We start from the raw sequence: 14,291 nt of genomic DNA, 5'->3' as shown, positions 1-14,291 counted from the left end.
AAACTGATTTGTTGCAAGGAGCGGGTGCAGGGAGAAGATTTGCCTCTGCCGTTTCTCTGTGAGGCATCAGAGCAGAACGACTCAGAGAAAAGGATGTGAGAAGGAGGGATGAGGGTAAGAGAACTCTTACACCAACCTGACTCTGCTCTGTAACGCTCTGCATCACTGTTTGATCCAGTTCTTCTTCTCTCTGTTATTTTTTTCAAGTTTTCCTCCCCGTTGCCATTCTTATACTTGCACTTTAGTCTTCCTCTGTCTTTCTTTCTTTTTTCATTATCTCCTGTATCCTTTTTATTTATATCAAACTCCCAATACTTTTCCCCCACCCTCAACCCTCTCACTGCCACCCTCCCCATGCATCAAATGCATGTGTTTGAATCTCCAACTCTAACACTCAGAAGCAGTGTTGGTCAAGTTACTTGAAAAAAGTAATCAGTAACTAATTACTGATTACTTCCACAAAAAAGTAATCCCGTTACTTTACTGATTACTTATTTTCAAAAGTAATTAATTACTTAGTTACTTTTTAAAAACACGATTTACAACCTGAATAGGTGATAAAGCGATAGATCTTTCAGCCCAGTTCTACTTTTTCTGCATAATCCATCATACAAAATGGAATCAAATGGAAAAGTCTCCTTTTTTAAAACTTGTTTTATCAGTTTTAATCTTTTAACTTTATGCATCAAGCAAAAATTAAATTATATGCACCATTCTCTGACTTGAAGAAATTTGTTTAACATTTAAACCTATTTTCTGCACATTCCTGCACATAAAATAAAATATTTTTTGTGTTTACACACAGTCTTTCAAATAGATGCAAGTAAAACACAGCAGAAAATAAATAAAGTCAAAGACTAGCGGTCCTGTTGCTCTATTTTCACCTGTAAAGCAGGCGGAGGTTTACCCTGGTGCAGGCCCGCAGCGGTCAGTGGAAGAATCCGCGAGTTTCTCTGTTGGTTGCGCACTCGGTGCTTGTTTAGGGTTTTTTTCGCTGTAAAAAGAAGTTTTCTTCCCACGCACAAGGGACGCTAATGTTTTTGTCACTTTTTATGGAATCAAACTCAAAGTAAGGTCAGTACTTCCACGCTTTAAACGCTGCACGCTCATACTCTCTCCCGCACTCATATATGATCCATTGTTGATCTGCACACAGCTGTTGTCACGAACGTCGCACTCGCTTACGTCACTGTCATGAGACATTCTCGCAAAAAAATCACGGTTTTAGTAACGCAGTAACGCAGCGTTCCTACGGGAAAGTAACGGTAATCTAATTACCGTTTTTGCAATAGTAATCCCTTACTTTACTCCTTACTTGAAAAAAGTAATCAGATTACAGTAACGCGTTACTGCCCATCTCTGCTCAGAAGTTAGTTGTTATAAAACTTCTTCGCATTATTTCAACATGTAGTCAAGCAGCCTGTGTTGGCTTGTGCAATATAATTGCATGTCAGACTTTTGAGTGAGAACACTGACCTTCTCTCCGAGCTTCCGTCTTCCCACCCTGTTAACCATGCTGTCTATTAAATTCTTTATTGCTCCCAGATCAGACGCAGACGGTCTATCCTACAGATTCTAACATTTTGTTTATTTTTATCTTTTATCTTCACATCACAGACATATGCTGAAACACACACACACAAAGCTGGCACAACTTTCAAAAGACTTGTGTTGTGAGGTTATTTAGAAACAAACAAACAGAGGTCCTGAATTTGACGTGATTTAGCCCGCGTTGTTTCTGCACAGTAATTATATCCCAAATTGCATCTGAATCGACGACATTACTAGTCTGAATGCATTATGTACTGTTTCATCTTTATCACATTCTGTGAATACTGTGATGTAGCAACTTTGTAGTACTGTCACACCCACAGTAGTAATAATAACAGTAGAGATGATGAGAATAAAAGTGGTTTTCCTAATATTAGTAATCATGTATTTTGTTTAGCCCTTTTAAACAGAGCTCACAAAGACCTGTAAGCATACAAACAGAATAGAAACAGTACCGATAATGAACGACTGTACGCCCACGCCACATGCATCCAAATAATCAAACAGCTGCTAAGTTGATACTTTGAATCTAGCCATCCCTGACACTGTAACTATCACCAGAAACTACCTGTATTATGACAAAAATAATATGGCTGGAATACCAATAATAATACCCTAAATGGACCTGTTATGCTCTGTTCCAACTCCATGTTTTAGTTTGTGCACTCTGCTAAAGTAGCTGTTTTACAGTCATGTGGATAAAGCTTTAGTTGTGAAAAACTATGTACACCTATTAGTTCAGTTGCTTGTACACTAGAATGACATTTAGTAAGAATAACTTGAAGTAATAGTTTGTCTGTATGATTTTTTTATCAGGCTCCAACATCACTGTGGAAGTATGATTGGCACAGCATTTCAGTTTTCAGTGCTGAACTTCAGTTCATTGTAACACCTTGATTTTTTTTTCTTTTTCAGCCATTCTGTTGTAGATTTTCTGCTGTCCTTGGGATCATTGTGCTATTGCATGACCTAGTTTGGCCCAAGCTTTAGTTGTCATACAAATGGCCTCACATTTGACTCTTGAATACTGTGGTATACAGAGGAATTCATGCTTGAGTTTATAACTTAAAAGGTGCCCAGGTACTGAGGTTGCAAAACTTTTTTTTTTTCCACAGCTTTTCTGCGCATTGAAAGAGAAATTGCACACTTGATGCTCCAGACTAGTAAAATGATAAAAGGTCTGCTTTTATAGAAGTGGTCAAACTTGCTTTATCACCCACTTTATCAAGTGCATTTGCTTAGCAGTACCTGGATGGTACTTGCACTCTTAATCAGAAAGGGTGTGCTTAGTTTTTCCCAGAAAAGCATCCAGTCCTTTTGCAGTCCTTGGGTCTTCTTTGCTCACATCCACAGCCCTGTGTCTGAGATGACTTCAAAACTGGCATCATGCGGAGCCAATAGTTGAAAGAAACTGTTTGAAACTGAGTATTTAGAGCAAACCTGAAGTAGCACTTATTGGGAAACGTGCAGGTTAACAAGTGTCTTTAAATCAACCAATCTCGTAAGGTACTGATGCTGATTTTTTTTTAGTGAACTTTGATATCATATGTATTTCTTGCATTTTAAAAAGCTGAGAGTATGTATGGCTGCCACTTTGATTAGGCCGCTCTCATAAATTGTAAAGAATTAAGTGTCTGTGGAACTTCTCGGTAAAATAAACTTCCCGGAAAAGTAGAACTCAAAAATAGTACTGCCAATGTAACATGTGTGAAACCTGGAAACACCTTGCAACAGTCCTTCCCTGCCCTGCCAAACAACCAAACCAAATCAGCAGCTAGGTGGCAACTACACCTGAGCACTGAACCCTATACTGGAAATTCCTCAATAATTGCAGGGAGCGTCTTAGAAACAATCTGTTCGCATCCCTGATAACTACTCTGACACTGAGAGCTTATAGGGCAGCACCAGCTGTAAGTAAGCACCCTTACAGTTCTTTTGTTAAATAAATTCAACATGTCTTTCTCAGCATATCTGTATGTGTGTGTGATGCAGTCATTTCAGTCTTTGATTTTCTGCATGATGAGATCTTTTCTATAGAGCTCTTTCTTTCAAATGATGCCTCTTGTAAAATTAATCATATTATTGCGAAACTACTCCTATCGCCAGTTTATTAGGCCAGTACCAATGCCATTGAACTGTAAAACAACAACAACAAAAATCAGACATCTGGATTTCTTAGTATGGAAGCATACTGCTGATGTATTTGGTTATTTTTATTGAGTCTGTCCACTCTAGCAGCAAATCTAATATCTGTAGAATCGGTTTTAGGGAGTTTGGTTGTTAAAATGTCATTTCTAATATCATCCCAGTCTTTTAGCTTCATAAGACACTCCTGCACAGAATGATAAGCATCAGACCTCTGAACTTATTCTGCTCAGTTGGGAGTTGGAGCTCGGTGTACTTTGTCTGATAGGAGAAGAAATCAGGTGAAAATGAAAGTGTTAGCTACTGATGAGGCTTGATTGTAGCTCCTGAGACTTTTGCGATTGTGTCTTTATAGTTTTGGGTAAAGTAAGAGTGGGATAAGGCTTTTATGTTCTTTCTGCTGTTTTCTGCATTAAACCTCCCACGAAACTGATTGTCAGGGTAAGCATTTATACGTAACTCTGCTACAGTGTTTGATAGCACCCACTGTCAGGTGCGGTGTATGTGCGCGTTTGTGTGTGTCAGAGCGAGTGCATAGCTCTATAAAATATTCATAGCCAGCGTTCTGCGACATTATTCCTTACATCAATATTGCATCGGGCCTTTAAATGCTTTTGTTTCAAGGCACTTGGGTTGAGCTTGCACTGCTATGCAGGCCTGTCAGAATCCAATACTGTATTGAGACACATCTTGTGCAGATGACAGGTAGACAACAGGAGGATTAATGGGTGAAGAGCTGAGGAGAGAGAAGGATGATGACTAATGTTGAGTTAACAGGAGGCATGGATTTAAACTTTCCTTTGTTTTGATATTTGCATAAAGGTAATGATATTTAGCTGCAAAGTGCTGGATATAAATTAAATTGGCATTTTTTGAAATCTTCTTTCTACTCATTGTTTTGGACTTTTTGTTTTTGGAAAGTGTGATGACTACGGATGACTGTGCACACAAAGCTTGCCTTTAATTCATTTCCAAAATCAACGTATAATTTTTCCCGTATGAACTGCCACAGATCTGCTGTCTGCCAGATTTAAAAATAGTGCCCTAAAGAAGCGAAGTATTCCTTAGTCCATCTGTTCAAGGTCACCTCACGAATGTGGCGAGTTCTTTTCTTGAAAGGTCGACACAGTTCGACCCACTTGTGCTCTGTTCCTCTTCAAAATAATGATTCCTCAGTGGTTCTGACTTTCCATCTTTCTGTTTTTAAGGCTTGAGCCAGGGAACAATCAAAGCTCTGGTTACTCGGCCAAATGATTCCCTCTTTCTGTCCTGAACCCGGCCAAACATCATCCACTTATCCTCCAAAGACATGATATTCTTCCCTTCTCCTGCACTCTGTACGTGTTGTTTTTTTTCTCTCTCCCTCTCCGTCTCTGGTTCAACCATGCTCTACCTCAAAGCCCCCTCTCTTCCTCCTAGTGTCAATCTTCTACAGTCGAATGAAAAATGCGTCCAATATCCCAGAGACAGGGCAATAATGACTGGAAAGCAATAGAGGTGAAGCAGACAGATAGCATCCTGCTAGTGATAGCAGTCTTTGCTTGGGTTAGCAGTTGTGAGGAAGTCGGTAAAAAAAAAAAGAAAAGATTTTTTTGCTGGGCTGTCTATTTTCTTGGCCCTCTTTCGTTCTTTTGTTCATATGGTAGCTTTTGATACTTTGTCAGGATCTCTTGTAGGTGATATGAATCGCTTATATTTTTTAGTTCACCTACACCCATGGAAAAACAATATTTCATAGAACAACACAAACCACGCTATTTTAAAGTTTCCTTATCATCTATTGAAGAACTTATGAACCTTTTTTACATGGCAAATGGCAAACGTCTCATTGGGTACATTTTTACTGAATTCTATTCTCCTAAAAGTGTCGGACTTGTCATGTCCTAAATGTGAAATTTGTAGCTTTTAGTGGCCCACATGACTGAAACCAAACCCCTTTTTCTTGAGAAAAGTGATATACAGTCAGTCATGTGTCATAGTTTTAGCAATAGCTTGTTGGATAAAGGTAGCTTAGGTGCATTAGCAGTGCAAGCAGGGAAGCGTGGATCGGAGGGGAAATGGTGAATGTAAAAGGCCATTAGGAGGCACCCTGTGTGTCTGTGTGTGCGTGAGTCGGAGCCTGATGATGGATGGAGTCTGCTGACGTGTGCAGCCCAGTGGACTGTGAGACTGGACATGGCTGGTCTCTCTCCATCTCTTTCTCTCACTCTCTTCTTTGCTTCACTTCCTCAGGGCCAAACATGTCATGTCGCCACTGCTCACACACTCTCCTTACTTTTGTCTCTCTTGTAGGCTTTTCATCTGGGTCCCCATGTAACCTGACTTTATTCAACATTTAATGGTATTGCAGCTTTTAGACATCATACATACTTTAATTAGCCCGACCTACCCATCATTTCCTCAAAGCCGAGGTCTTGGAATGGTCAGTCAAATCTGTCCATCGTGGTTGTCGAAATGTTCGGTGTATTCACAAGTGAATGAAGAGATAATGTGATTCTTTTTAAATGGAATAAAAGATGAAATCCTATCAGGTGTTTGTAATGTCAAGAAAGTATAGCCATGAGTTGAGGAAGCCACCCATGACTCTCACTATACACTTGCTTTGTAGGATGATCCATTTAAATTATCATAATGAGCCATAATGCACAAACCTGATGAGGCTGTAAATGAGTCATTTAACTTTTCTGTACTTGAATTCTTGCGAAGAGATGAAATAAAATGGGAAGAACTACTTATTCTGATGAATCCCAATTTAGATACACCTGCTGTGATTTTAACAATGTCTCCTCGTTGCTTATCATACAATAAGAGATGAGTGAGACCTCTGCTGAGGTTTGTAGATGGCTGATTCATATGTGGAGGAATTTGTTTTGACTCATTTTCATTCATGTCAAGAGTGTTTTTCAGGGCTTTCTTTGGATTTTTGTGATGCAGATGTTTGTTAACATCCTCACCATCTTCTTTCAGTCTGTCATAATTCAGATTGCCTCTCGCTCTGTCTGTTCTGTTTATTTTACCTTGCTGTGACTGTTTGATTCCGAGCAGAGGAAGACTTTCAGGGTTTCAGGGATGTTCCTCCTTATTCAATCAAGCACACTGTCACTGAATAGGGAGTGCGTTGCTAGGCAACTATGAGAACCCAGTGACAGGGTTCAAATGGTGGTCCTGTGTCTGTGGAGTGCGTACTGCCTCAGTTTATACTACTGCTTCATAAGGTTGATGTTCCTTTTTTGCGGTTAAATATTAGCGTTTTCTATTTATTTACTGTAAAGTCACTCTTTAGCTTCACTATAAAGAATTGATAAACTCTGATAGACATCTGATAAATGGTTTCAGTTTCACTTGACTGTGAATTTTATAACTTTTTATTTTTGATTTACCCTTACTTTTCGAAGCTGTCCTTTTTGAGGAAGCTGTGGAATAGCAAAAACATGAGTATGGATCAACCTTCAAAGCTGAAAAAAATGAGCCCATGTGAAATTGGCAAACAGTGCAGTTCCTTGATTTGCCATGTGAGGCTGACTCCAAAAGCAAGTTAGTTTATAGGCCGTGTTAAAATGTAAATACACTGTTTACAGCCTGTCACAAAAATTATTTTGGTCTGCATAGGAAATTCTTTCTTCCTAGTGTGGAAAATGTAATTATTCAGAGTTATAATTAATTATTATTGTTAGAAATGTACTGGCTAGGAGGTAACCAGTCTGCTAGGCTTCCACTTATTTAATTCTGGTCACTGGATTGGACTTCTCTATTATGGTTTTTGGTGTTCGTGTCTTTTGAGCATGTAATGTTATCATTATGGCCAAAATACTAAAATCAAGTTTTCAAAATCTGACTTTGCAAACCGGTGGGTAACGTTGTGGTGGCTACTTCTGTCTTTTACATACAGTCTTTTACTTTTAATTGTTTTCAGAACTCCATGTCATGTGAATATAAGTAGTCTTGTAAACACTGAAGAAGCTCATTTGTTGTCGCTTGATCTTAATAAACATAGAAAACTGGATTTTGAAGCGCCACATATACAGACATGTTGTACCAATGTAACAGATTTTCTATCCCTAATGTGGAAGCATGTATGAATGTACAGTAAGTTAAATTATGCTAATCATGCTAATTTATACATGAAATTATGGCATTTAAGTGGTTTTAAAAGTGTAGGAATGTTTGACTTTTTTTAATTTTTTTTATGATACACAGGGTAGAGGCAGAAAAGGCCCGGGCATCAGCACAGGCACATGCTGAGGCTAAGTTCCAAGTGCATGGTGAAGTGTCCAGGCTCCTGTCTGAACAGCGAGCTGCGGTCCAAGAGAGCCTTCAGCAGGCTTTCATACGGGAGAGGATTGCTGCTGAGGATGAGAAGCTCCGTGCTCACTTATTAGTAAGTCCTTGAAAAAAAGTAGTTAATATGTTGCTGTGAATGTGGCAATTTCATTGTATCTTGCTAACAGTTTCATGCATCTTAAAATGCACATGAATCTAAATCTGCACCATGACCAACACTGGCATTAACACATGGTGGCTAGAGCTTTTCTGTGTTTGAGTTTGCATGTGCTCTCTCTGAGTGCTTAAGGTTCATTCTGACTGTGAAAACACACGTAGGTTAGATTAATTTGCTGTTAGGCAAGTGTGAATGTGACCACTAATGGCTGTGTTAGCTTTATGTCTGATTGCTTAGCTGTACAGGACATGCCCTGCCTTTTGAACAGTGTCAGCTGGAACTGGCTCAGGAGTGTTGTGCAGTGTCAAACAAACTGCTGTTTTGTTAAAGACACCTTGTGCATTCCAGAGATATGCACAAGGTGTCACTTTGGTGTGTTTCCCATGGCAGATTGGGTTATAGCTGTTGTTAGAGGAAGTTTGTTCTTGTCCAAAATAATAGTCATGTTTGATGGATGGATGGGGATGTGTGTGCATGTATCTCATCACTACAGTTCAAAAAGAAGAAATTGTATAGACTTGTATTTTCAGAGGAGAGGATTTTTTTTTAAATCACAGTTCCAAAGATACATACTTAATCTATTACAGCATGGCTTTATAGTAGAAGAATTTAGATGTTGAACTGTCTGCAGTCCAGACCTTTCACCAACCCTCATGAAAAGAATAACAGCTGGAACCCTTTGTTAGACAAGAATGGGACAACAGCCCTCTCCCAAAAGTCCAGCAGCTGGTCTCCTGAGTTCCCAGTTTACTAAGTGTTATTAAAAGAAGAGGGAATGCTTCAGATTGGTAAACTTTGCCTTGTCCCACCTTTTTTGAAATGTGTTGCAAATTCAAAATGACCTTCTGTTTTTTTTTTTCTCGGTTTAAACATTTGTTACGTTTGCTGCGTTCTACTGCGAATAAAATCTGGGTTCATTTTCACTATCTTCTTTTTATTTACATTTCACACGGCGTCCCAACTATTTTGGAATTGAGGTTGTACATAAAAAAGGGTCCCATTTTATTTTCACACATTGCTGCTCTGTCACACACATTTGCACTCTGAAGTGAACCTTTTGGCGGTTACGCAGAGCATAAGTGGTACAGCGACAAATGTTAGGCTGTGAGCATCACCGTGAGCAGCAATTCATAGAATATATTCCTTTTCTACCCATTCTCAACACTGTATATATCAAAGCTTTTTCTGCATTATAAAAACTCATAGCACGGTGTCACAGCACGGCTTACACTTTAAACATAGTACAGTAAGTAAACAGCTCTTTGCGGTAGATATTGTTGTCCTCTTTTTAAATCTCGGCCTGTTCATCCTGCTGCCGTTATGAAATATACCTTCATTTTGAGCTGCCTGTGTCTTTATTTCCTGCAAATTGCCCTTGTAAACATTGTCAGATGAGCATCCTTTACCACACACACACAGGCAGTGTATTATTTTCAAAAAGAAAACACATTTTCCCTGGAGTGTGTCTGCTGTTTACAAACCTATGCTATTGATTATATAGCTCATTTCACACGTTCATCGGCGTAATAGAAAAATGAATCATTTTGTTGAGAGAGAGAGAGAGAGAGAGAGGACGAGAGAAGCGTTGACGTGATTCCTAGCCGCGGGACAAGTGTATGAGGGATCCTTCATTTGGAACTGCTGAGATCGAAAGTTAAAAAATAAATAAAGGTGATGAGCGAGAGAGATGGTGAGGATGGGAGACTTATGATGCGATGTGCTTTTCCATTCAGCCTCTGTGAAGAAAATGGTTTCAGTCATAAGTTTTCTGTAATTTAATTTCTGTTGTTTTCATGGGGAGGAAGGCAGGACAAATGAGAGGCAGGATGCAGTTAAAGGAAAGGAAGGACAAGAAGTTAACACCTTTTTCTGTACATATGGAGCAGCAGCGTAGGGGGTGGTGCGTCTTACTGAACTGTCACAGAGGAAAGTCCTTGTGCGTATCTTTGCCCGTATCTTCCTGAAGTAATAACTCCCTACATTTAAGAGAACTTTTCCTTAAAGCTGTGAAGTTATTGCTTGTAGCCCCAAGGCTAACCTAAGGCCGTTAGGAGCCTTTGAAACTACAGATAGATAACTCTGCAATAGCTTAGCATTCAGCAGCAGCCGGAGCGTACACACGGTTGTTTTCACTCTTTGTTCCGTTCTTTGTAAGCTATATTTTCTGCATAAATTCACTTGATAGTTGCTATTCCCCTTCCAGTTTGTCTCTCCTTCCTTTAAAGCAGACATAATGCAGCTAAAGAATCTTCGTCAGAAGGTTTTACTGTTTTAAAATTGTGTATGTGTGTGCGCCTGTGATAATTTTCTTCTGTTCGAGCATTCTTTTGGAGTGCTGGAGTTTTAATAGAATGTGACGGGTTATCAGTGGAGGCGCAGCGCCGTTCGCACCACTCATGTAATTGTCAAGTCAGACGCTTGCACGCAGCCAATGTTCTTTTCAACTGGAAATGGACTTTTGCATTTTAAAAGACAGCCTCTCGCCCAAGACGTCTCCCACCCATTGTCATTTTACTCCTTGTTTGTCAAACTCCGGGATTGTCTACTACCCACAGTGAGCTCACCTTTGATAAAACATTAAACAAGTTGTGTTGCGTTGGGTCCATCCCCTGCCTGTCTGTCTTTAAACCCATCGATGTCTTTGTGTGACATATTTTTTGTTAACAAAAGAAAAATCAAATGCTAAGATGGTCAATTTAAAATGTCAGCAAATAAGTGTATTGAATCGTTTCATTTTTTTCCTCAAATATATTGTTTTTAACTACTCTTCAGATCATCCAGTTGAGCAACTCTGCACAGATTATCCATCGAATTAAATTTACATTGATGTTAAGAGCATAAGTATCAGTAATTTAAAAGAGAAACTAGTTCCAATGGCAGGGCAAAGTCAATAAGTTTATTAAGAAAGAGCTCTTGGGTGAGGTTATGGGTAAGTAGGGCTGTTCAATATAACGATATATATCGGATGACGATATAAAAACGTCTATTGTTTCATTTTACGCTATCGTTTGTTTCGTGGTGTCGCAAAATAAACTGTTTACGGCAATATTTTTTCATCGTTTTGATGGTCACTGTAGTGGCTATATTAATTTCTTAAAGTTCTCTCTTTCTCTTATATTTAATATAACCACACTACGGACGGACAAGCGCCTGTTTTTATGCGTTGTCATTAGCAACAATGACGGTAACACCATCGCGTGTGCGCTTGTTTATGTTCCACATAAACCTTTCACAATAAAGCTCAAGATCCTGTTGAGACTTTTCAAAATAAACTGAATCACGTGAAAGAGCAGATTCTTTACGGATGAGAAGTAAAAAAGAGCCGCCAGGTGCTAAAAAATAAACCTTAGACTCAATCGTTAGAACAGGCTTTTCCCCACAGCACGCCGTGTAATAAATACTCACAAAGAAAACGGCGGCCGTTAAAAATGTATAGTTTCATGCATCAGTTAAAACACTCGACTCCAGCTACATGACGCGCAGCTGGAAACACTTCCCGCAAGTCGAGCTGCCCGAGATTCACAGAATTTACAGAAAATGTCACATTTTTGTGATTTATATCGTTATCTGGACGATAGAATTCTTATATCGGGACATGAGATTTTGGTCCTATCGCACAGGGGTAAGCATAGACTCTGGTGGCCGAGGGAACCTTTTCACTGTGATTTTTCAGTCTTTATTGCACTAGTCTTCTTCACACCACATGTATTGCCTTGTAGGGTTCTAAAAAAGTTGACACTTTGACTTGATTTTCAGGAGATCAGTAAAGCTCGTTTAGCTATTTGCAATTATTCAGTTGTCACATTTTCAGAATTTTGCCATCGAAGATACTGGAAGTATCAGTTTTGTTGACATCCTTAGTGACAACCCTATTAACTTTTAGGCTTTATTCATTTGTTTTTAGTGGTTCATGAGTTTTGAATCCCCCTCATATTTGCTTTTATACACTATTTATCTTCTTGATTTATCCTCATTCCACAAAAAGTGCTTTGTTACTGAATTGACTGTTAATTTTGATGTTGTAAGTCGTTTGCACAGCCATTTGACATGCACAGTATATATAATACGTGTATTGGCTTTAAGTCTAGTGTTGACTGGATATGTTCAGAGTGAGTTATAGATACCATTCTGCTGTGTTCCCAGAAAAAAAAATTGACTTGTTGTTGAAAATTACCAGTACAAGTAAGAATGTTTTGAAAACTGCTGGATTTATTTTAGCCCACTGGCATATCTGGTGTCAAGAGAAATGAGAGTGTACTTTTTTTCAGCATTGTAGAAAGTGAAATAGTTGAGAGCGTCGACTACATGAGTAAACATTGCATCTGTCATCAATCAATCTAGCTGTCCGATGGCAGAGGACTTTTTATTTTTTGTTGATTTAATATGGGAGGAAGAAAGAAGAAGAAAACATGACGAGAGAAGAGAAGAAGTTGAGCAAAAAAAGTCACAACAGCATGCGATCTTAAACTTAAAGAATAATCTGACTTAAATATTAAGCCAGAAAAAGATGTGTTTATGCTTAAAATGAATTTCAGAATGTTTCATTTAGATGTAAGCTGACCTGAACCCTGCTCCCATGTTCGCTGCCACTGAAAAACCCTTTGTCTATGGCAGCAGTAGCTCTTTGTCCAGCATAGTATTGATTTGTCCCCCTCATTAAGATACAGGTCACGGTGAGCAGCAGAACACCATACATTCCCTCTTCTACTTCACACACAATGAGAGCGGTGTTGTGAGCAGTTATGCCTCCCCATGCTCACCTATAATAGCCATAACCTTCACAACCATTGCTGCACCAATTACAGAGACACCTCTTCTGGAGATTTGCCCCAAGACATTGGGTTAGACTAAGGTTTGGTTTCATTTTAGGTTTTATTGATTTAGATTTAGCTTTATTTGGTCTGGATCCTGACTTCCAGTAATTGATTTATAATTCACTGTTGTTATTTATATACCAAGGGAAACAAGATTAAGAAAAAAATCCCAATTTATTTTGGGAATCTTTTAAGGAAGGCATGAAGAATTTCCATTGTTTTTAGCATTTAATTATTCTCTTCATTTCTATCTGCTGTTTTTGTTCTTCTTTTACTGCTTTTACTTTATTTGAACGTTGCATTTTCAATCCAGCGGGAAAAAAATGTTGTTGTATGACCGCTTGTCTGCAAAAAACTATTATGTGTGTCTAAACATGACATTGAATGCAACCAGCTATATTTTATGATAAATAACGAGTGTAACCAGGATACTCTGCAGCACCCTGGTGGGATTGCTTGTCTTTCCCGTCCCCGTCAGGGTGACTGGCAGCAGTCAGGCAGCAAGTCTACCGGTAATTGAAACTTCACAGTAGTGTAGGCAGGGGTGTGCGTTGTCATCGACACTGCTGGGTTTCTGGGGTTCTGTTGTCGGAGGGGAACATGTTCACTGTCAGCGATCACACATGTTCTGCCACTCTGGGGGGGGGGGCACGGCACGGCACAGGAAGGGGGAACACTGGAAATGTGTTGATAAAATCTGTTCCTGTGTGGACTGGGTGTTTTCTTTAAACAATAAATGAGCAGACGTAATTACTGTTGAGATAATTCAGTATTATGCTTAGTTATACTCTTAATGCTTATTCACTCAATTTACGGTTGCTTGTCCAAAGGAGAACAAATATTTAAGATTGGAGATTAAACTGGCTGTAAGTAAGTGACAAAGCCTCATGATTCATACTGAAAAGCTAAATCGCAACACTTATTGTTTTAACTCGCACTTGCTGGGTAACCTAATAAATGCAGTTTCTTCTCATCAGGTGTTCACTTGACATATTAATGTGGAAGAACTGTGATCGGGAGCTTAATGTAGTAGAGATGGCTTAACCATAAACCTGAATTGGATAACAGTTCAATTAGTGCTTAATTGAAAAGGCATTAACAATGAGCAATATGTCCTCCTTTTTAGTGGGTACCAGCTGAAGGAAAAACAGAAAAGACCAGTATATAAATCAATATAAATATAATTGTGTCCTTAGTTACTGACAGATCTGTGCTTTTGGCAGAGATCTACACAGACATGGCCTGAATGAGTCATAGAAGTCTTATTCACAGTGTGCGTCCATCTGTCACTCCACGCATCTGTGTTTTAATACAATCATAGACCTTCGCTGTCCCCTCTTTTG

At 39.0% G+C, this 14,291-nt stretch overlaps 1 protein-coding gene across 3 annotated transcripts in view; it reads left to right on the top strand.

Annotated features, from left to right (window-relative positions):
* The window catches only part of chchd3a (coiled-coil-helix-coiled-coil-helix domain containing 3a), an 85,885-nt gene that overhangs the window by 15,130 nt on the left and 56,464 nt on the right, over positions 1 to 14,291 (top strand). For all 3 annotated transcript variants that reach the window (XM_084909333.1, XM_084909332.1, XM_084909331.1), the window contains one exon: positions 7,894 to 8,074. In XM_084909333.1, coding sequence (XP_084765459.1) covers positions 7,894 to 8,074 — 181 coding nt within the window. The remainder of the gene's footprint in view (positions 1 to 7,893; positions 8,075 to 14,291) is intronic.

The sequence above is a fragment of the Perissodus microlepis genome, chromosome 17 (genome assembly GCF_051167445.1).
Source record: "Perissodus microlepis isolate ML-2025 ecotype Zambia chromosome 17, ASM5116744v1, whole genome shotgun sequence".
In the NCBI taxonomy this organism is placed as follows: Eukaryota; Metazoa; Chordata; class Actinopteri; order Cichliformes; family Cichlidae; genus Perissodus; species Perissodus microlepis.
The sequence above is the reverse complement of the archived record's forward strand: the minus strand, read 5'-3'. Positions and strand labels throughout refer to the sequence as shown.